This window comes from Bos indicus, chromosome 6, assembly GCF_029378745.1.
Source record: "Bos indicus isolate NIAB-ARS_2022 breed Sahiwal x Tharparkar chromosome 6, NIAB-ARS_B.indTharparkar_mat_pri_1.0, whole genome shotgun sequence".
Lineage (NCBI taxonomy): Eukaryota > Metazoa > Chordata > Mammalia > Artiodactyla > Bovidae > Bos > Bos indicus.
The window spans coordinates 37,576,595-37,600,502 of record NC_091765.1 but is presented as its reverse complement, the minus strand read 5'-3'; the positions used below and the strand labels follow the sequence as shown (position 1 = coordinate 37,600,502).

At 38.7% G+C, this 23,908-nt stretch overlaps 1 protein-coding gene and 1 long non-coding RNA gene across 6 annotated transcripts in view; one reads left to right on the top strand and one right to left on the bottom strand.

Annotated features, from left to right (window-relative positions):
* LOC109560130 (uncharacterized) overlaps window positions 1-23,908 on the bottom strand; it is a 231,705-nt gene that overhangs the window by 64,946 nt on the left and 142,851 nt on the right. For all 3 annotated transcript variants that reach the window (XR_011567112.1, XR_011567111.1, XR_011567113.1), the window contains one exon: window positions 13,254-13,348. This is a non-coding gene — a long non-coding RNA (uncharacterized lncRNA). The remainder of the gene's footprint in view (window positions 1-13,253; window positions 13,349-23,908) is intronic.
* MEPE (matrix extracellular phosphoglycoprotein) lies at window positions 11,777-23,159 on the top strand. Of its 3 annotated transcripts, none has more exons than XM_019962121.2 (4): window positions 11,777-11,830; window positions 15,345-15,398; window positions 16,342-16,434; window positions 21,699-23,159. In XM_019962121.2, the coding sequence occupies exons 1-4, from the start codon at window positions 11,777-11,779 to the stop codon at window positions 23,157-23,159; spliced, it is 1,662 nt and encodes a 553-aa protein (XP_019817680.1). The 3 variants fall into 3 exon arrangements, with proteins under 3 accessions (XP_019817680.1, XP_019817679.1, XP_019817681.1); XM_019962120.2 differs by having other exon boundaries at window positions 21,696-23,159; XM_019962122.2 differs by lacking the exon at window positions 16,342-16,434 and having other exon boundaries at window positions 21,696-23,159.

The window sequence follows — 23,908 nt, the reverse complement described above, 5'->3', positions numbered from 1 at the left end:
ATCGTGTCTGACTCTGTGCGACCCCATAGACGGCAGCCCACCAGGCTCCGCCGTCCCTGGGATTCTCCTGGCAAGAACACTGGAAAGGGTTGCCATTTCCTTCTCCAATGCATGAAAGTGAAAAGTGAAAGTGAAGTTGCTCAGTCGTGTCCGACTCTTCACAACCCCATGGACTACAGCCTCCCAGGCTCCTCCGTCCATGGGATTTTCCAGGCAAGAGTACTGGAGTGGGGTGCCATCACTTTCTCCCATATCCCTCTTGGACCTTTCAATTTATTATTGAAACATAGAGTCTATACCCTGCCTCTTTCGTGGCTGGCCCTGTTGATTTTCTATCACCCTTTCCACTCAAAATCACTGCAGATGGTGACTTCAGCCATGAAATTAAAAGACGCTTACTCCTTGGAAGGAAAGTTATGACTAACCTAGATAGCATATTCAAAAGCAGAGACATTACTTTGCCAACAAAGGTTCGTCTAGTCAAGGCTATGGTTTTTCCAATAGTCATGTATGGATGTGAGAGTTGGACTGTGAAGAAGGCTGAGTGCCGAAGAATTGATGCTTTTGAACAGTGGTGTTGGAGAAGACTCTTGAGAGTCCCTTGGACTGCAAGGAGATCCAACCAGTCCATTGTAAAGGAGATCAGCCCTGGGATTTCTTTGGAAGGAATGATGCTAAAGCTGAAACTCCAGTACTTTGGCCACCTCATGCGAAGAGTTGACTCATTGGAAAAGACTCTGATACTGGGAGGGATTGGGGGCAGGAGGAGAAGGGGACAACAGAGGATGAGATGGCTGGATGGCATCACTGACTCGATGGACATGAGTCTGAGTGAACTCCGGGAGTTGGTGATGGACAGGGAGGCCTGGCGTGCTGCGATTCATGGGGTCGCAAAGAGTTGGACACCACTGAGTGACTGATCTGATCTTCCACTCTTAAATAGATTTTCACATTGCAAAACTAAAGCTTCAGCTTTCCAAATGACTGCTTCTGCTGAAAGTTTCAAGAGCCTATTTCAGAACTATAAAACCAAATGTTGACTTTCTTTCCATTTGGATTCCCCTTATTAAAAAAGCTAAAACAAAACAAAACCCAATCCATCTCTAGGTAAAGTGAATCTCTCTGAATGATAAAGAGAAGAAATAACAAAGATATAAAAAAAGCAGAAAAATACAAATACACTCTTCTGAAAAGGATAGTCTAATATCGAGAAATGTGAATTTCACTTTAAAAAAAGAATCAACGTTGATCAAAAGGAAACCATGAAACAATCACTTTTGTTTATCCAAATACAAGTACTTGTAAATATTTTCTCCCCTATATCTTTAAAATCCTCAATGGGTTAGAAACTCATTAACTTGATTTGTTGTTCTAACAATGAAAGTTTCATACAAATTTCATTCTTTCGTATTCTGCTTTATTTCAGGAGGCTTTCCTTCCTGTATTTTATAACTCCCAGGATCCAGGAAGATAAGCCCTCCATCAATATGTGCAGAATTTGTCTTATCTCTTTTTCTAAAATTTTTTTATTGGAGTAGAGTTGATTCACAACATTTTAATAGTTTTAGGTGTACAGCAAAGTGAAGCAGCTAAACATGTACATATATCCACTCTTTTTTTTAAAGATTATTTTCACATACATGCCATTACAGAATATTGAATAGAGTTCCCTGTGCTATCTTTTTATCTTTTAAAAAAAATACAAATTCAACCTTTTTATTTTATGTTAGTCATGGGTCAGCAAACTGTCTCTGTAAAGGACCAGATAATGAATATTTTTGGCTTTGCAGGCCATATGGATTCTGTCACAACTCCTTAAATCTGTCACTGTAGCAAAACTGCCATAGACAAAATGTAAACAAATATGCATGGCTGTGTTCCAATAAAACTCTCTCTATATGCAAAAACGAATGTTGGGCCAGATTTGGCCCACAGGTCAGAGTTTGCTAACTCCCATTTTAGATGACTGTATAAAGTCATAACCATAAAGAATTGATTAATTTAAAATTTTTGTTGTTGTTGTTGTTTAGTTACTAATTTGTGTCTGACTCTTTTATGACCCCATGGACTGCAGCCTCCTTTGTCCATGGGATTTTCCAGGCAAGAATACTGGAGTGGGTTACTATCTCCTTCTCTAGCATATTTCCCAACCCAGGGACTGAATCCCTGTCTCCTGCATTGGTAGGCAGATTATCACTGGGCCGCCTGGGAAGCCCAATTTAAAATTTTAGCTGTTGTTAATCACTTTGGATACAAGCCAACTATCAATGAATTCACAAAACATGTGGTAAAATTTCTGGTATTTGGTAGAGCAATCTGTGAGTTATTTCTTTTTTGCAGCCACTTAATAAAATGCTTCTGATACTTCCCCAACCTGAACACATCAAGAATGCTATTTATCTTTAATAAACAATATTGAAGATAATATTTTTATTATCGTAATTATCTTTTGAAATTTCATGACAGAGATTTTCAGGCATGTCTCACCTTTTAGGAAGAAGGCAATGGCAACCCACTCCAGTACTCTTGCCTGGAAAGTCCCATGGATGGAGGAGCCTGGTAGGCTGCAGTCCATGGGGTCGCGAAAAGTTGGACATGACTGAGCAACTTCACTTTCACTTTTCACTTTCATGCATTGGAGAAGGAAATGGCAACCCACTCCAGTGTTCTTGCCTGGAGAATCCCAGGGACGGGGGAGCCTGATGGGCTTTCGTCTATGGGGTCGCACAGAGTCGGACACGACTGAAGCGACTTAGCAGCAGCAGCTCACCTCTTAGTAAGCTGAGGGAAAGCTTAATCTTGATTCTAGCTGTAGGACAGTTATAGAAAATCAACAGCATAACATAAACCATTACTTATGCCGTATAATTCTATGGTTGCAGAATGTGGGCTCAGTACTTGTAATTCCCAGGCTCTAGAGCACAGGCACAATAGTTGTGGCACACGAGCTCCACGTGGCCCACAAAAACAAAAATATTTACTATCTGATCCTTTACAGAGAAGTTTGCTGACCCATGCTAGCAAGAAGCATGCAGGATCTTCCTAGATAAGGAATCAAACCCATGTCTCCTGCACTGTTAAGTGGATTCTTTACCACTGAGTACCAGGGAAGCCCCAGTTAAAGAGCTTTTAACCCATGGAGTTATTTTAAGTCCTGATCCACCATATAAGAAGTTCAATTGGTTCTACTGGAGAAAGTCATATGGAGAAGCACCAAAGCACCATCTTAGATGGTGTAGCCTAATAAAGTCTTCAGAGAACTCCTGCACCCACTCTGTCTGAATGTCCCAAATAAGAGATCTAGTAAGGACCACACAGCTGAGCCAAGTCACCCTATAGTCACTTGAGAGAAAATAATCAGTGGGTGTTTTAAACCACTAAATTTGGAGGTAGTTTGTTACATGGCAATAGATAACTGAAACAAGAACAAACAAGCACAGAGACAACCTGGGTTCGTGAAAATTAAGATAGTCATAAGAAAACAGCTAAAGTAAAATGATAACACAATACAGATTAACATGAAGTTTAAAAACTGAAAAGACTAGATATGCCCAAATCAGGTAAGAAAACAGCATGTGTCCAATACAATGAAAAACTAGCTGGTGTATGTCATCATGTTCTCTCTCTTAAGAGGATGCTTGGTCCTGTTAAACAAAATGGTAAGGACTATTTGGGAATGAAAGATATTTCCCCCTTGAGGTCACACAACAAAATTTTACAGCTACTTCCAGTAATGTCACCATGTCCTGAAGGAAAAGTCTGGTGTCATTATAATTACATTTGAACCACACCCTCTGAGTTACACTTTAAGGTGTAATAAGACATCTTTCTAATATAAAAATAAAAGTAAATTATATTGACATATCTTTCTTTGCTAGTAATAGCTGAATTGTAAACAAATAGCCTAGAGCAACGAACACGGTTAGCTTCACACTGTCTGTGACTCTTTGTGGTTCCATGAGTCTTTGTGGTTCCATATCTGGCTAAAATTTGTATGTACATCTGTTGAAATTCCCAAACACCAAGAGAAAAACAGTATAAAACCAAAAATAAACATAATTTTGGGGTAGATGAGAAAGTTGTAAGTGACGTTTTAAAAAGTGACCTTTCTGAAACTCAGGATGAATATTGATCCTCATGAGTGAACATATTTAAAACAAGTGTTTCCCTCTGTTAAAAACACAGCAAGCTTCAACAGACCCATTTCAGACTCACTTCTGGAAACCAATAGGGAATAATTCTTCTATGAAATGCTTAAAGCCTTGACAAGTCTTCAGCCTTGACAAGTCTTTAAGGGTCCATATGGTAAAGAGGAGATGCTCAACAAGGGTCCCCCTTTTTCATTCACAACACTGTGAAGCACCCCTGCCCCCACCACTGATTCAGGAGGGAAAACTCTTTATATTTATTGTGTATATAAATTAGAAAATAGAGCATTATTTTAGTCAGAAATATGTATAGTATATACATACCTCTAAAGCCCTGCAATGAGACACAAAACTTTATTATCTAATGCGTTAACAATGTGTTGGGAACCAAAATCTCACAAGATAAAAAGAGTTCCTATGATCTTAAGTTTTTAAAAATGTATATCAAAATAATTGGACCTAGAGCACAAATACAGAGAAGACAGGTGGGAGGTTCCAGAAATAGATGGAAAAACCACAAGACAAAACAAAAACACATAGCTTTACTCCTAGATGAGGGTCCAGTAACTGAACAGACTGTAGGTTATTAGTCAGCTCATATTTTATATGATTGTTCTCAATCAAGTGAAGAATAAGAAATTTTAAAAATCAGCACAAGATGAATCATGTTTTGTGGACTATTTTTGTCTAAAAATCTCTTTGAAGATCAACTCCATTGTGTCAGGCTGGCCCAGGAAAGCCAAGCGAGGTGCATCATTTTGAGCCATGGACCAAGAACCAGAAGAGCATTCATGTCTATTTCCTGTTCTTTTCTATTCTTTCCTAATTTTATTTTATTTTGTTTTCTGATTAAATATAAATAGTGTGAGGCTAGATAACATTTTTTACTGAACCCTGGTCTTTATCTTTGGTTCCTAAGAAATGTTACGGCAAAATTGTTTATTACAGATAAACATTTAGGAAATTTATGTTGAGTTTTTGAAGCTCAAGCTCAATCAGGGGGCAAGTTTTAAGACAGTAGATGTAACATCTCTATTTCACAGAACTTCAGTAAATGCTCTGTTTTTACCCCATGGTTTCTTCTCTGCAAACTTTCAGCCAAAATAGGCTCATTTTTTTTTCTCTCTCTCTTTTTTTGCTTTAGTCAATTGTAGGTTCCAAATTTAAAGCTCAAGTTGCATTTTTATTTTTTGAGCTTTGAATTCACTTTAGCTTTGGGAGTGCATATATATTTAGCTACTCCCAGTTTACTCCTTGGTAGGGCCGGTAGCTAAGTTAACTTTTCTCTTAATAGTCTATGAATTTTCTCTCATAGAACACAGATTCATCTAGATAGAATTGAACACTTTCTCAACACTTAAATGAAGGGGAAATCTCTTATACTAAATTTTTTTGAAACGGAAAGGCAAAGGAGAGAGAATGATTTCTTTTCTAGTTCAGGAAATTTCTTTTCTAGTCCTCTTCTATAATAAGAGGACAAAACCTTAAAACATTTCAGACTTTCTAATTGTTATAGAAATTTGTGAATGTGTTATGTAGCTGTATGCTTCTGTTCAGTCTTACAGTTGACTGAACACTATTGGCTGGCCTCTCCCTTCCTTTACTTCCATTTCCTTGTTAGCCTTTTTCTGTATCAGTCAAATCCTTTACATTTTGATGAAATTGTGGTCATTAATATTTGTGATGTCTAGGGAAATAGCCCACCATATGCTCTTATACTTCAACTCTATTATTTCTTTCACTATTTCATTGATTATTTTTTTCCCTTATCAAATGAGTCATAAAAGGAAACATGGTAGTAAAACAGAGGACAGAAAAGAGATACAGAAGGATGTCATCTGAATACAGGATTACTATATAATGATGGGAGAATGGGAGGGATGAGTAGCTATCATGTACTTATCATTTAGTTTAGAATTATGAACATTTGTCAATTTAATGTGTATGCTGACTTTATGAGATAGTACAGTTTAGTGGTTTTCAAACCTCACTTTGGAGTCAGATTGCCAAATTGTAAATTCTGGCTGTTTATATTAGCTGGATATATGACCTTAAGCAAGTCACTTCACATAATTGCTTATGTCTTATCACTGAAATCAGAATGACAGTAACAGTATCTACAATATAGAGTTTTTGTAAACATTAAGTGAGTTAAAGACCACACTAAGAATAATACTTGGATCTTAGTAGTCACTCAATGAAAGTTTAGCTTATTATCAAGCTGTCCATTCTCAGATGGAGAAATTGAGGCTTACAGAAATTCAGTTTAGTTGCTTAAGAAACTGACCACAGCAAACAAGAGGTAAGAGTCAGTATCTGAACTCAGGTCTGTTTGACTCCAAAGCTACCAGTTAAATACCTCCACTGTCAATGACAATGTTCAAATACTCTAAACTTCTTTGTTAAATGGTTGTGAATCAACAGGCAGCCCAGCCCAAGAGCTAAAACTCTAATCCTGGCAAGTGTTGTAAGAACCAGCTTCAGACACTCAAAAGAGGATCTGCAGAATTTGGGAAAGCAAAAATAGGGATTCAGCCTGAACTAGAAAATGAATCACTCTCTCAGCTAAAGCCACCCAAGGGCTGTTGTGCTTGTTTTCTTTTACTTTTTGTGTTTTGAAAGTTAGAAGAAATTGGGAGCTTACATTGAAATCTCATTACATACCATTTATAGTATGCTATATGCAGAGTACATCATGAGAAATGCTGGGCTGGAAGAAGCACAAGCTGGAATCAAGATTGCCGGGAAAAATATCAATAACCTCAGATATACAGATGACACCACCCTTATGGCAGAAAGTGAAGAGGAACTAAAAAGCCTCTTGATGAAGGTGAAAGAGGAGAGAGAAAAAGTTGGCTTAAAACTCAACATTCAGAAAATGAAGATCATGGCATCTGGTCCCATCACTTCATGGCAAATAGATGGGGAAACAGTGGAAACAGTGTCAGACTTTATTTTTGGGGGGCTCCAAAATCACTGCAGATGGTGACTGCAGCCATGAAATTAAAAGATGCTTATTCCTTGGAAGAAAAGTTATGACCAACCTAGATAGCATATTCAAAAGCAGAGACATTACTTAGCCAACAAAGGTCCATCTAGTCAAGGCTATGGTTTTTCCAGTGGTCATGTATGGATGTGAGAGTTGGACTGTGAAGAAAGCTGAGCGCCGAAGAATTGATGGTTTTGAACTGTGGTGTTGGAGAAGACGCTTGAGAGTCCCTTGGACTGCAAGGAGATCCAACCAGTCCATTCTTAAGGAGATCAGCCCTGGGATTTCTTTGGAAGGAATGATGCTAAAGCTGCAACTCCAGTACTTTGGCCACCTCATGTGAAGAGTTGACTCATTGGAAAAGACTCTGATGCTGGGAGGGATTGGGGGCAGGAGGAGAAGGGGATGACAGAGGATGAGATAGATGGCTGGATGGCATCACTGACTTGATGGACGTGAGTCTGAGTGAACTCCGGGAGTTGGTGATGGACAGGGAGGCCTGGCGTGCTGTGATTCATGGGGTCACAAAAAGCCGGACAGGATTGAGCGACTGAACTGAACTGAACTGAACTGAAATTGTGTTAAGCTATAGGTAGTTCTTGGGCTTTCCTTGTGGCTCAGCTGGTAAAGAATTCACCTGCAATGCAGGAGACCTGGGTTCGATCCCTGGGTTGAGAACATCCCCTGCAGAAGGGAAAGACTACCCACCCCAGTATTCTGGCCTCGAGAATTCCATGGGCTGTATAGTCCATGGGGTCACAAAGAGTCGGATACGACTGAGTAACTTTCACTTCAGTCCACTTCATAGGTAGTTTTCATTGTTTGGCATGAGTTAAAAATTCTTACACTACCTTTTATTGATGTTTCACATAAAATTCTAACATAAATTATCCTTCCAGGTAGTATAATATTTTAAACTAAATGGAACCTCCTGAACTCTTGCAATCATGATTTTGGCAGGCAGACTGGACCAAAAAACTGCCCTAAAAATGCTTATTCCAGTAGCATGTGCTACTTGTTTCATTGAAAAAGTCAGTGTCCTAAGTTGACCATTTTATAACATTCACATACAAACCCAAACTCTCAATGTTTCCTTCCCCCATAACAATACCATAGTGTAACTTTATTCTTCCAGTCGCTCAAAGGGAAAACCGTGGTGCCATCCTTGATTCTTGATTTTCTCTCATAGCCACATCCAGTATACCAGTCATTCCTATCGGCTTTACTTTCAAAATAAATCTAGAATGTGACCACTTCTCACCATCTCTTCTGGTTCAAGTGTCAAATGTCTCATGACCGGATTACTGCAAGAGCTTGCTTGCCAGACTCTGCCTTTTCCTACTCAGTCCCTCCTTCAATTCCTCCTTTGCCCAAGACCTCTAAGGGCTTCCTTCTCACTCAAGTGAAGTCAGGAGTTTCCTGATGACCCAGGGGCACGACATCACCTGCCATCTAATACCCCTCTGGCCTCATTTCCTGCTATTCCCCTTTGCAGTCCATCCAGCCAAAGTGACCTCTTTCCTGTCTTGAAATAAGCCAGCAGGCTCTTGTCCCCGAGAAGTCTCCTCTTCTCTTTCTTTTGCCTAGAATGTTCTTCCACTACAAAGTCATATGTCTACAGGTCTTTACTGGAAAGTCACCTTCTCAACAAGGCCTTCCTGGGCCTCTTAATCTAAAATTTCACCTAATGTTCCCACTCACAGTGCTTGTTTTTGTCATCTCCTAGCAACACTTTTTCTTCTTAGACTGAGCCTGTGTCACTACCCAACATAATGTATTTTACTTATTTATGTTGTTTATTGCTTGTCTCCCCACCGGCTTATAAACTCCGTGAAGACCGGGATTCTTTTTCCTGTTTCAGCTCACTGCTACTGCTATTTCCCTAATGCCTGTCACATAATAGACACTCAAATGCATTTTTCTTAAATATTGCTGAATTTAATTCAGGCACAATTGAAATTACAAACTTTCTACATAAAAGAATAGCTACAATGTTTTCTATTTATAAACTTGCGAGTTACTCAGCCAGAACTAATAGTTCTGAAATCACTTTTAATTATTTGACAACATAATATACCAAGCTGAGGTATTTATATTTTCTGTTTATCCCATTTTCTGGAACATTTGATAGCAGCTTTTTACCACAAAAACATTTTTAGATTAAAATTACTCTGCCCCCTATGGTTATCTGTGGGCACTGGTAGCAAATTGTTTTCTAGTGCTAAGTGAGCCAGTGCTGATTGGCCACTGGGTACTCTAACAAACTTTAAATTTCAGCAAAATACCCAAAGACTGCTAATCCTGCAGAAGAAACCAGGTATTCTGAAGGTCAAAGATCCCCAGGTAACGATTCTCTTGATAGCAAATAGCCTTATAACATAGTTTACATTTTTAAGATGCGTGCCATTTGGGTAGGAATATTGCTTTTGAAGAGAAATGCGTATTGAAAGTATTCTCCAGTGGGCATAACTATGTAATATTTAGTGCTTTGTTTTATAAAAAGAAAGTGTGTTACTAAGCTCTAGAAATGAACAACTAAAATTTGGGGCTTGGTAGCAGTTTTCTCTCTGGTTTGACTACCAATATTATCAATGTCCACAATGACTTGAAGACTTCAATTTTACTCTATACTTTTGCTTATAAGACAGAATAAGGATAATATGATCAGAGTTATGCTGTCAAACCTCATCTGTGCTGATATTTCTACTGATCAGCGTAAGTCATTAGATACATGGCTTATACTGTCCTGATCGCTAGAATGCTTAGAAGCTAAATCATGACTAGGATTAAGGTTCTTAAAATTGCATTAATTTAGAGGATAATAGCCCAGGATTTTAGAATATATTTAATAGTTTTATTTCACCAAAGCTTTTACTTTGAAATGATTGAAAATTACAACAGTATTCAGCTTATTTTTCCTATTAGAAGTATTTTTCTCTTAAGTACCACCAAAGAATGGTGTAAATTTTAAATGTTCATATTGATTGTAATATGTCTGTGTGGTGGTTAGTAAAATATTTAGTATAAAAACCAACAGATGGGTCATCCAAAGTTATGTCAATTTTCCTTTTCAATCCATTGGCTTTCTAGACTTAAACAAACTCAATGGATTCTCTTAACACACTTACCAAAGTATAAACATGTACCTTTATCCATAATAAAATGTTAGTCTTTTAAACATCATTTTGTTGAGCCCAATATAATACTATGATTAGCGTTCATATCAACTCCGTGTAGATTGTTCTGCAATAAGATAAAAGAATAGAAACTTATTCAAGGTGGTATAGACTCTGGCTCTAGAGCTACATTGCCTGGCTGCTAATCCTGGTTCTGCCCCTGAACACCTAGGAATTCTGAGACAAATCATTTGAACTTGTGTCTATTTTCTAATCTATAAAACAGGACTGGTAATGCTACCTCACTCCACAGGGTTATTGTTAGCTTAAATAATTGAATACATGTCAAATTTTTAGAACAGTGTTTGGCTCGTTTTAGTTTTCAGTAAATGTTAGCTATTAAAATAGGTATTATATAAATTGTCTTGGTCTCCAGGTCACAGGTGGCTCCCACTTCATATACTTTGCTAATGAGTATGAGGATATATATTTGGGCACCAGGCTGATAGCAAACAAGATTTCATTCCTCACAGTGGAGCTTGCTATCCTGGCAGATTCATTTAGTCTGTTATGAGTTGCTATACTAACTTAATGTTATTTTTTAACTGTTTGTTTATTTTAACGACAATGCTAAGTTGCTTCAGTCGTGTCCGACTCTGTGCGACCCCATAGACTGCAGCCCACCAGGCTCCCCTGTCCCTGGGATTCTCCAGGCAAGAATACTGGAGAATACTGGGTTGCCATTTCCTTCTCCAATAATGACAATAGCTAACCTTTATTGAGTACTTACTATGTGCCAGGCTTTGTGTAAAGAGCTATCTACGAGTTTTTTCATCAGATGTAACTACAAATACTACTCACATCTTACAAATGAGGTAAATGACTTGCTCAGGGTCCCTTGGCTATTAAATAACAGCGCCAAGAACACAAACACAAATCTCACTTTAAAACCCCAGTTCTTAATTTTGCTATACTTCCTCTCTAAGATATAGAATTCTGGGTTGATCATTGCTATCATCACACAGGTCCCTGAGTAAGCTGAATACACTTACAAAGGGCTAAAAGAAAATGGTCATTTAAAAATCTTTTTTCCCTCTCTTGTTCAAATTACATTTCTATTGATCTATCTTCAAGTTTACTAACTCTTTGCTTAATATTATTCTGAATTATATAAATAATTCAATTAAATTCTCTCTCTCTAAAGACAAAAGGGAAAAGTTTGGGCTGACAATAGAGTAAATAAATATCTATAAATTCATTTCTATATTGTTTTAATAATGTTGGACAATTTTCACATTCACATTGGAATGATTAAACATAAGAAAGCTCTTAAAGTTTCTACACTTAGATTTAAATTATATACAGTTTTTTTTTTTTTAAACAAAAGAAAATCGACTAATGGACTGCTAAGGGGATGATTGTTTGTATAGACTTTGGTATTTTATTTATTCTTATGGCTACCGTCCATAACCAGCAATACTTTAGGGTAAAATATTTTTGTCTTTTTACAGAGATCCTCAAAGATGCGAATCTTCTGTTTGGAACTGCTCCTTTTCAGCCTGACCCTGGCAGCACCAGTAAGCATTTACAAATTCAGTTGCACATCATATAATCTCTTGCTCTCTTTATCTATTTTTCCTTTAAGCAACATCTTTGTAAACTAGTAGCACTTAGCTAGTTCAGTTACAATAAAATACCAAACACAAAGGAAGTATTCAACATTTGGCACAAATGTCTGTCACCAAGGAGGCCCTGAATGAACATGTAAGAAGAATTATAAGATGTCCACATGTTGCCTTTGGAGAAGCACCAGAAAGAATATTTTCAAGAAAACCAATAGCCAGCCACAGTGTTTCAATCAGCTAATGCCAATGAGCAAATATACTCAAATTGTAACATGTCAAAAGAACTTCTCAGTATTTTACCAAAATCTGAAAGGGTTTGACTTGGATGCTCTAAGGCTAAGCAACTAGACTGTATAACTGCAATACTACACAAAGGAACCAGAGCTTTTCTGTAATTCTTGCAACATTCTAACACTGTGAGATCCTGGTAGTGATTTTCTCTTCATCAGCGAGGCTAAAGATGGAAAGAAGTTCCCCATAGCTTAACCCAAATCAAGCTCCAGTTTCCTTCTGTGTCTTTTCTTCTCCTTGGTTCACGCAGATGAACAGGATGTGACTAAATCGTCTTATGAAAATGCTGAGTGTTACAGATATTTTCTGCCAAGGAGACACAGTACTCACAAGATAATGTCTGAAAAACATCCTAACTTCTCAGGGTAACCTTTTCAGTTGGAGAAGCGTGGAAGCAAGTGGTCATTCTGTTGTCAGAGAAAAACTTACATACAGGTCCTGAGAGAGTGGGTAAGTGACCACTGACAAGCATGAGCCATGCCAGCCACAGAGGAGAGTAGGAGTTGAGAAAACAGATCCCCTCTCAGCACGCATGCTCCAACAGACCTGTGGGAGTGCATATGGCTTAAAATAGACATCTGCCAGGCCCAATACACACAACTGACTTTGCTCAGTCAGGGCCACAGGGGTACGTGCTTAGGCATGAGAAGGATGGAGTGGGTCCTGCTGACCCAGCTCAATCCCACCCGCCGAGGATGGGTCTATTTTGAGCAACACATTCCAAAGAACAGCTGGAGTGGTATCTCTGACCATTTTCCAGTAAATGTGCTAAGTCAACACCAATCCACTGACCACTGGTCAAGAGAGGATGCCAGTCTTCTTCCTCTGAAGGAAACAAGGCCATCTCCATTTCAGAGCCACATTCAAGGGCAGAACTGCCAAGTGGGTGGGGAGGGGGTGCGGGAGGAGGAGGGGTGCAGATTTCAAGTGAAAGAGGTTTGGCAAGGATACAAAGACAAATTTGGAATTACAAATAGCTATATGTGACGTTTTCTTTCAGATATGGATTCTATTTGGGTAATTATCTAAATTATTTAATTACAGATTAGGCGTATCAGAAATCAGTGTATACTGAGCCACTTACTTGTGTTCTGGAAATATAATCCAAATTCAAACTCTAGGAGAGGAAAAGGTTTTCCTCAATCTTCTTTGGGTCTCTGGATCTTCTTTGGGCTGGATCTGAAAATGAAACCAACAAAGACAGATTAACAGGAGAAGAGAACACAAATTTTTTTTAATAATTTGACCTGTACATGGAAGCCTTTACAAAAGAATGAGGATTGAAAGACATGACGAGGGCAGGAGGTTTTTAATACCATTTAGACAAAGTAATAAGATATTGTGAAGAACTGACAGGACAAACAGGATAGGATTAGATAATTCTTATCTTCCGTAATTAGGACTAAGATTAGTTTAACAAGATTTGTTTGCATATTCCTCTGTGCCATCTCTAGACTGATAAGAGATTGTCTCTAGTAAAAGAAGAATTTATTCCCTACCTTTAGGCAGAAAAAGGGAAATTTTTTCTACATGTTCTATTTCTTAATTGCCTTCAGCTCAAAATAATTATGTCAAAAACACATATTTAGGGGACTTCCCTGGCAGTCCAGTGGTTAAGACTTTGCTTCCCAATGCAGGGGGTACAGGTCCGATCACTAGTCAGGGAGTTAAGAGCCCACAAGCTTTGTGGCCAAAAACTAAAACATAAAACAGAAACAATATTGTAACAATTTCAAAGAAGACTTTTTCAGTGGTCCACATTTTTAAAAGGCATATTTAGGGGTAACATTCTTGTTTCCTTCAAAAACAAAATTTTAAGTGGAAAAAGTAAAATATGATTGTTGGGCCATGCAATTCAATTAATAATCATCAATATGTAATTAGACCATAAAGACTTTGTTATAGGTTACTTTGTTACAAGTTCATGATTTATTATTGTGAACTATATTTAGGTGCTCTATACTATCATGTAAGTTTTTAACACGTTGCATGTGTGTTCTGTAAGAAGATACTGAATACCCCAAACTATCATTTCTTTCTTTTGCTTAATAGGTACCTATATCATTTTTTAATATTTTTTCTTTCCTATAGCACTATTTCCAGAACTATTTAAGCTCTTTTGATATTTCTGAGGAATAATACAATGTTCTAAATTTATATGCACATGATTGCATAAGAACCAACAAAAGGAGGGGGCAATAAAGGGTAGAATTATAAAATATGCCTTAGGGGGTAAAAATTACTATAAAATTGAAAAAAAAAAGTAATTTTCTTGGGTTTTTTTTGTTGTTGTTAGGTAAAATTCTGGATTTTTGATAGTGGAAGTAACAGAAAGCTTAATGGTTCATAGTGTCATTCTATAACTCACATTCTATACAATACAATCTTTCAAAATGTCATTTTCCCTTTCCCTGAAAGAAAAAACTGCCCAGGTGACTGGCAACACTAAAGTCCCCTCTCCAGTGTATTCCTTTCCCTTTGGTGCAGGGCCATGGCTTCACTCTTGATGGACCATCAGAAGCATCATATCCTAATTCTAAGAGCAATGACTGAACTTATACAATCAATGCACACACAATCCACACCTCACTCAACTCTGATTTTAGTTCACTGATACCAAACACTTCCAGTGTGCCAGGGAAAATTTTTCAGTGGATACAAATGACATTTAAGCTTTTTCACTTGGAGGGCCACCCCTCCCAACTCAGCTGTTCTCCCACACTGCACGAGGTTCTGTAGTAGAGACAGCACTGCCTTCCTCTAGGAAGGAAGGTCAGCACCCTCCTTCAATGAAGAAACAAATGTGATGTATGTGCCCATCTTCTTCTGGTCAGAATGATTTTCTACATTGAATAACCCAGTGAGAGAAAAGGGTTTCTCAGGTGGCACGCTGAAGAATCTTCCTGCCAACGCAGGAGACTTGGGTTTGGTCCCTGGGTTGGGAAGATCCCCTGGAGGAGGAAATAGCAACCCACTCTAGTATTCTGGCCTGGAAAATTCCATGGACAGAGGAGCCTGGTGGGCTACAGTCCATGGGGTCACGAAGAGTTGGACACGACTGAGTGGCTGAGCACTGAGCACTGAGTGAGAGAAAAATAAAGGAGACATTTATTGTTTGAAGAAATGAATGAAAGAAGAAATAATTGGTGATGTTTTATTTCTTGTTTCCTTTCAGACATTGCAACCACAGGCTGAGAAAAAGAAGCAAGACTATGTGGAAGAACAGAGGGTAAACAGAATTATTCTTCTTAAATACACCTCTTCCAACTCTATAAAGAGAAAAGTCAATACGGGGAAATTTTAACTGCCAAAATATTCCTGTGTACCTAGAATGGAAATGGAAAATTACACAACATAATTTTGGCACTTTAATTCACACAATGTGTGATACAAAAGAAAAAAGCCTTCTGAATGGGAACTTGTTTCTCTTCATGTGATTTCTTCCTTCAGAGGGATAAAATTCTAGGATGTTGCTATTAGCAAACAATATTTTCCCATGCATGTACATGATAACAAAGTAATAAATGAGGGAGAAAACAAAGGGAAGTGAGTTAACAAGTCTTTATGAGGAATTCTGTGTACATGGAGTTAGTTTTCACATGCAACCAGAAAGTTAAACAAGAACTCTCAGTATTTCATGTCACCAAATTGCAGTTTACTTCTGCTTAGCAGGGTTTCTTCTGGCAGTCTCAGAAAATTCTGTTCTAAAAACTAACAATCTTCTGTTCTCTATCTTAGCTTAAAATTACAAAGGCAAAAACTACAAGCTTAAGAGCCTGAATGTTTATGCTGTGAGTTTTGCCAATTTTGACATCAGCATGAATTCTGTAAAATCTGCCTTTCTCCTCATCCCTCTGCCTTCTCCTACCTGAAAATATTACCAATTCTCCATTTGAATTTAAATTTGATAGTAAAATTGATACACTCTGGGGGGAGAGAGCTGTTTGATACTCATCATCAAGGAAAACCGATTTAGAGACGGACGAAACAAGCTGCTCTCTTCGGGAACTGGCTGACATACGCCCTCCTGTGGTTATCAGAAGTACTACCATCTGTTAGATGCATAAGCAGACTTCACCGGAGTTAAAAATTTCTTGTACTATTAAAAAGAGAGCCAGAAAACTTCTAAATAAGAGATAAACCCACATTAATACAATGTTGTGTTTTTGTAGATAACGTACAAGGGTCGCCATGAGAAACATGGGTATTATATGTTTAAGTATGTTTCCACCTCGTCTGGAAGGAAAAACCAAACTGATATGAAGGTAAGCCGAATCCCAGTGATCCTTATCCTGAGCCAGCTCTGGATCAACACCAGGAGAAACTGTAAGGCAGACAGTTTACTTTCGTCTGGTCTGGAGTTTCTGTCTCTCGCTGGTGCTTTTGTCCTTTTGCCCTGGTCCCAGGCTCCTGGAGCATCTCTGCTATGGACCTCTGTGTCCCAGAGTCTTCCTGATACAGACAGGCCACCTCGTGCCCTGGCCTAAACCCTGCCCTGCTTCAAGACCTGCCATAGCACATGTGAAGCTGGTGGGCCCCAGACACCCATGAGTTTTTCATGTTATTGCTTCTGTTATTGCTTTCATGTTATTGCTTCTGAGTAAAGTAAAGTTTCTCCACAATTCAAAGGCATCAATTCTTTGGCGTTCTGCCTACTTTACAGTCCGGCTCTCTCAAAAGTACATGACCGCTGGAAGACACATATACAGCCTTGACTATACAGACCTTTGTCAGCAGTGTAATCTCTCTGCTTTTCATCACACTGAGAAGTTTGATCCTTTATAAGGAGGTTTTTGGACATAATGTATCATATGCTCTTATGGGGGAAGGGATTAAAAGGAAATAATTTTGACCTTTTTTAGGAAAAAGTGACACATTTTAATGTCCCTTAAATTAATTCTACAGATGACACTATCTGTGTCAGGATGCTTAGAAGAGAAAGAATAAGCGCTCTGTCACTGGAATAAAACAATACTTCTTTTTACTCAGTCCCGTTTTGTAAATTCATTGGCCAAAGAGCTAGAAACAGTTTAAAATGCCATCAGCAAAATGACTATTTACTTTTTTCCCAAATCTGGCTTCATTCCCCATAAAAGTAGCAGTTTCCCTTCAGAATGTTATTTTGTTCTGCTCAATATTCTTTAAATGCATCTCTAAGACTTAACATCTCTAAGACTCAGTGTCTTTTAAACTTATTGGTTGTAACAAATATATGTTGAGTGCTTCCTATTGTGCAAGATATTATGTGAGATAAATGATTGAGAAAACTTAACTCTTTCCAGGATTTCAGAGTTAGAAAAGAATAAAAGGTTCTTACAAAAATGATTATAACCTGAAAAAGAAAGTGCTATCTGAGTGGTACCCCCAAAAGTCATGCTTTAGGGCTTGGAGTAGAAAAGATCAGTTCCTAAACTGGTGCTCACGGAAAGCTATATATTTGAAATAATTGAGCTAGAGGATGAGTAGGATTTGAGCAAACATTTGTGTGGGAGAGACTATTCTCCATGAAAGGAATAATGTGAGCCAAGGCATGGAGATAGGAAAGCAGGATATAGGAAAGAAGATTGGCCAATGGATGTGTTCACTGTTCAACCATCATACAATCAACAATGCAATCAGAAGTCAACTGGCGTAAGCAAACACAAAATGACTGACCATCATATACCACAATTTAGAAGTTGTTTAACTTTTTTTATAAAAGAATTGTTTGATTTTTAAATAAATTTACACAGTTATTAGTATACATGTTACTGTTTCAAAAGCAATAAAAGCATCAAATATAAAACAAACCTTCCCCCTTCAGAATAGGAAGGGGGAAAAATTAAGAAGGGATTATTATAGAGTACCTGTTTAACTCAAAAGTTTCTATTAGCAGTGAGCTAATGAACTTGGTTGCAAAGGAAAGTATAGACGTCCAGGTAAAACTTTCCCAGATGCAATGTCTTAAGTCAAATGTTTAAAATACTTTTTATTCTGAAATAACTCATTATAAAGCTTTTGTATTATATTTTCCCTCATCAGAAAACCTCACTTATTTTCAGAATGTACCTGCCACTATAAAAGATTAGTAAATAATAACTCCCCAAAATAAGTCATTTCAAATTATATCTTTAAAATACTACACATTGAAATGTTTGTGTACTTCATATTAGCCAGCTTCGTAAGAATAGAAGAAGTGAAGTGAAGTGAAGTCGCTCAGTTGTGTCCGACTCTTTGCGACCCCATGGTCGCACCAGGCACCAGGCCCCTCCAGCCATGGAATTTTCCAGGCAAGAGTACTGGAGTGGGTTGCCATTTCCTTCTCCAGGGGATCTTCCTGACCCAGGGATCAAACCCAGGTCTCCCACATTGCAGGCAGACGCTTTACTGTCTGACTCAGAGAATAGAAGACACCCCCATAAATCATTTTTATCTTGACAATTACCCTCTGCCTCCAACGTTAATAAGATTTATGTATAAAAGCAGGCAGACTTCCAAGTAGAACAGTACTCCTATTTGAGGATGGATCTGTATCTAGTGACCTAATAACAACGACCTGCACATGTCAACCTGGTGAAGACAAAGCATTCAGTGAATATGGAGGAAACCTTTCCTTTCCCAGAAGGGTTGTACATGAAAGAGGAAATAACCTTAATGACTGTTCCATCAGGAAAAAAGGGATACTAGTTACTGGTTGCAGGTTAAAAAAAAAAATGAAAAAAAATTAGAATATCCTTAAGTGAAATTATCTGACATGAAAAGTAACAAGCAATTAGCTGATAAAATGTTCCAGGATGGACCAGCTGACCATAGGTCATATGTGTGAAGGACGTGGGCTGGGAGGCTGGGACACCAAACTCTGTCTCTAACTGAATGTTGCATTTGGAGCTCAGATTCTATAGTCTCTCAACAGCAATATATCTAATATAAAAGTTATCTTTTTTCTTGCTTTCACTATTGCATGTCAACATTCTAGTTATTAAAGAAAAGAAAGAAAGAGAAGCCGCTCAGTCATGTCTGACTCTTTGCAACCCCATGGACTGTAGCTTATCAGGCTCCTCCATCCATGGGATTTTCCAGGCAAGAGTACTGGAGTGGATTGCCATTTCCCCTTCTTCTATTTGGGCACCAGTAGAAGGTTTTTCTTCATAACTTTTTTCTTTGGCATATTCCTAATCCACGTGATTACATCTCACTCTTAGACACTGCAGCAGACTCCTACCTGTTCTTTCTTAGCTTGATTCCTCCTTGTTACTCTCTTGCTCATATACCATCACTGCTTCTCCATCCTCTATAAAATAAAACCAAATTCTTCTGCCTGAAATTCTGACACTCTGTATGTCTGTGCAAACCCTGACTGAATGTGAGGTCTCTGCCCCACCACATCACCCCCACACTTCATAAACCCTGTAGGACCACTACCTCTGCCATTTAATAAGTCATCAGGTACTGCCTGGAACACAAAACACCAGCCCAACTTCTTATATGTCTCAGTCCCTCAATAAATATCTCTTATTTTGATTTCATGTTATCCACCAGTTCAAAGGTTCATGTAGTAGTGTTGTAAATTTTAGCTCACCTTACAAGCTTGAGGTGGAGGGAAGTATGCTATTTATTCTGTCTATAATTGTTCTGTTGCTCAAGAGCTCTTACCCGTGTGTTAATAAATGGGGAGGGAGTATGAAGAAATTAATTTAAATTCAACCTATTTAAATTAAGTTTATCTAATCTTTAAGACTTCAGTCTCTTTTGGATAAAAATGCTCAGATGCTCACTTCTGCCATCTCCCCCTAAGATGGCAAGCGTGCATACGAGGGAGTCAGGTATGGCTTGACATCATCCACTACATGTGCCCAGGTTACTCGGTCATGTCCAATCCTTTGCGACCTCATGGACTGTAGCCCTCCAGGCTCCTCAGTCCATAGGATTTTCCAGGCAAGAATACTGGAGTGGGTTGCCATTTCCTTCTGTAATCCACTACATACCATACGCCAAATGTACACACGTGGCTTATACACTAGTGGAGGGGAAGTCATGGCATCCTCAGACACGGAAGGGACAATACTGCTTGCCCTGCCAAGTCACTGGCTACAATGGCTTAGGACCAAACAGTACAGTCTTAGGGTGATGGAGGGGACAGTGGGGATTCAGCCTCTCCTGGATCTCATGGACAAGGTAGGTCCCTCTTTGTCTGCATTTGTCTCACATTATTCCTAGTATATATGCTCCATCTAAATACATTGCTCCTTTTAGAGCCACTTCACTCCCTCTGGTAAGCTCCTGAAAACTCTCAGATGCTTCCATGTCTAGCCTGTGCCACAGAGAAAGAGTGAGTGGGCAAAATCAATCTCAGTCCCTTTCCTTCCTGACCACGTTGTTCAAGCTTCTTGCACCTTGGCTGTACCTCAGGTTGGTAAGGTGCTGTCTATGAAGCTGCATCCTTACAGACCTTCTTCCCGAAAAGGAAAAACTGAGGCACAAGCATAAACACTCTTTGTCTCCACTCTCTTTTTCATCCCATTATTCTCTCAGGGGCTTTTCTTATCTGGGCCTTCACTACTTAAACTTATGATCTAGAAGAGTAGTTCTCAAAGGGTGGTTACAAGCCAGCAGCACCAACATCAGCTGGGAACTTGTCATAAATGCAGATTCTAGAGCCTCACCCCAAGCCTACAGAATCACAAACTCTGGCCATTGGGTCCAACAATCTTTGTTCTAGTAAGCCTTCCAAATAGTTCTGATAAGTGCTAAATTTGAAAACTATTGATCTAGACTATCTAATTTGGATTATTACATGACAAAAGAGGAAGAAAATAAAGATAATGATTACCTTTTCAGACAATAACTAGGGTCACTAACAGTTGTTGCAAGATCCTTTGTTTGAATGTCAGAAGCTCAGTATTACCTACAACTTCTATTTGTATATCCTCTGTAAAAAAAAAAAAAAGGAAAAAGAAGAGAGGAAAATATTTATACCTTTGAAGACCAGGGCCAAAACAAAGAGAGAGAATAGGGGTGCGGGGAGGGGGAGAGAGAGAATAATCACGTTTGAAAGATGAACTCCATTTCACTTGAAATGTCTCAAGGTCACAAGGTGAGGACCATGCTCTGTCTTCCTTAAATTCAGATCCTCCTTTAAAATCAGGCCCTAATCTATATTTCAAAATTTACTTCTCTTCCCTTAGGATTCTCCTTTTTATCATTCCCTTTGGCTTTCTCTACTCCAGCCTTATAGTTTTATTCATACTATCTTTCAAATGTTTCCTGTTTCCAAACATTTGAATATGCTACTTAATCTTAGGACAGTTTCACCATTTTCTTTTCATGTATTTGAATCTCACCCACTCTTAAAGCCTTGTTCATTCTTCTTTTTCTGTGAAACCTGCTTTGGCCATTTCAAAATTATCTGTACCAACAAATCTCTTTTGAGTTAAAAGATTCTTTTTATTAAGTATCTGGTGGGATTTTAAACATTATTGCCTAAGAATTATTAAATTTTAAAAGCTTAACATAAAATAATCACTTTATATTGAAAATTATACTTTAGCAGGAAGAAAAAAACAAAGGTATTGCTCTTCCCCATTCTGGCAAGAGAAGTCAAGAGCCAGCACCTAAAGAAAACATCGTCCTGAAAAAAGAGGAAGACTTGTTCCTTCCTAGAACCAATGAAAATAACAAAAGCACAAAATCTCAAAGTCTTTCGGGAAATAAACAGTCAACGAATGAAGACTACATTATCAGTAGCAAAGAAAATGCCCACAGTGACCTAAAGATGTCCATCTATCCTGAATCGAAGGGGAAGCACAGGGCTGAGGACAGAGACAGTGCTATCCGCAAACTACACAGCCAAGAAGGATATGGCGCAGCTCTCATCAGAAATAGCATGTACCACGGAATGGAGCCCAGGACTGTGACTGAACTCTTGGGGGGAGAAAACAAAGAGAACAAACCGAGGAATGTCCTAGGCAAAATTCCAGCAGATGCCAACTATGCTAAAGCCCCCTCACAACTTAAGAATCACCAAAGAGATTCCCAAGCCCAGAATATTCCGGTAAAAAGCAAATCTACCCACCTCACCCAACACAACATGGACTATCTAAAACAGCTCCCCAAAGTAAAGAAAATCCCCAGTGATTTTGAGGGCAGTGGTTACCCTGATCTTCAAGGAAGAGGAGATAATGATCTCTCTCCTTTCAGTGGAGATGGTCCACCTTTCAAGGACATTTCTGGTAAAGGAGATGCTATTGATCCTGACCGAAAAGGTACAGATATTCAAACAGAGCTTTCCATCCCAAGTGAAACTGAGACCACCAGTCCTGATGCAAAAGGACCAGGTTATAATGAGATCCCAGAGAAAGAAAGGAATGGCAGAAAAACTACTGGAACCAGGGGTAAAACAGCCCAAGAGGCAAATACTGATGTAAGCCTGGTGGAGGGCAGCAATGACATCATAGGTGGCACCGATTTTAAGAAACTCCCTGGGCAAGAAGGAAACAGAGTGCATGGCGGCAGCCAAGATGCTCATCAAGGGGAAATAGAGTTTCACTACCCGCACGTACCCTCAAAAGACCAAAGGAAAGACGGCAGTAGAGATGGAGCTGAAGGTACTAACTATAATGAAATTCCCCAAAATGGCAAAGGCAGCAGCAGAAAAGGCACACAGCATTCTACTAGATATCAAGAGCCCTCAAAGGAAAAACAAAGATTTCCCAGTAAGAGTGAAGGTCAGGGCCAGCTCATTCCTCCTCGTGGTCTTGATAATGAAATTAAACATGAAATAGGTTCCCATAACGGTCCCAATAATGAGGGAACCATAACAACACACAGCAGGAAAAATCATTATGTGCCCCACCGACAAAATAATTATGCATGGAACAAGGGTGGGTCACAAAGCAAAGGCACCTGGGGTTACAGGAACTCCCATTCCAATAGGAGGTTTCGCCCCCCTAAAAAGCATGACAGTAGTGAGTCATCTGACAGTGGCAGTTCCAGCGAGAGTGATGGTGACTAGAAAATCCCAGCAGGATAAAGATTTGAACACTTAGTCATCAGTGACTTAACAGTACCAAGGGGGCCCACTTGATAGCAGATCAGATGAAGGACAGAGTCAGGAACTGAATAAGCCAAGAGACCTGGCCTCCTGGGGAGAACTATTGCTATCTTAATGGTCGTAGTATGAAATCCTCATGATGCTTTATGAAATTTTATTCAAAGTTATGATGCTTTTTTAAGGAAAAAAAAATCATTAAGGATTCATGGAATAGGTAATATTTGAATAGGTATCATTTAAAAATAGGTTGTATCACAAAACCCTTTGTTGTTTGCTCTGTAGACATGAAAAACAATATGTCTTATATGATAATCTGTAATTAAATGACCTATAAGAAAGTCTCCTGTCTGTGGTGCTTCCTTTAAGACTCAACAAGATGAGTTCTGCCTCTGGCAAAGGCACTACTATGAAATTAATCCACTGACTAAAGCTTGAAAGCCTCCCTTCATCCCACTCTGCTCAAGCCAGTATTTCCTTTTTTCTCTGACCTCCTCTGCTCTAATAAAGATATCCTGCTTCATGTCCTTCTGTGCTCTTTTCTCTGTTGCACTTTTATAATTTCTTCTAGAACAAATTTTACTTCCTGACACAACTGTTCATGTTACCACTTTTCTCAGTTCTACCTCTTTCTAAACAAAGAGAGGAATGGGTTTGCTGGAGGGAAAGAGGGAGAATTTAAGAAGGAGACACACAAATGAAAAACCAAGATA

Coding starts and splice junctions, on each gene's coding strand:
- MEPE (XM_019962120.2), top strand. CDS start 11,777: ATGCGAATCTTCTGTTTGGAACTGCTCCTTTTCAGCCTGACCCTGGCA. Junction 11,831..15,344: donor GCCTGACCCTGGCAGCACCA/GTAAGCATTTAC, acceptor GTTTCCTTTCAG/ACATTGCAACCACAGGCTGA. Junction 16,435..21,695: donor AAAACCAAACTGATATGAAG/GTAAGCCGAATC, acceptor ATTATACTTTAG/CAGGAAGAAAAAAACAAAGG.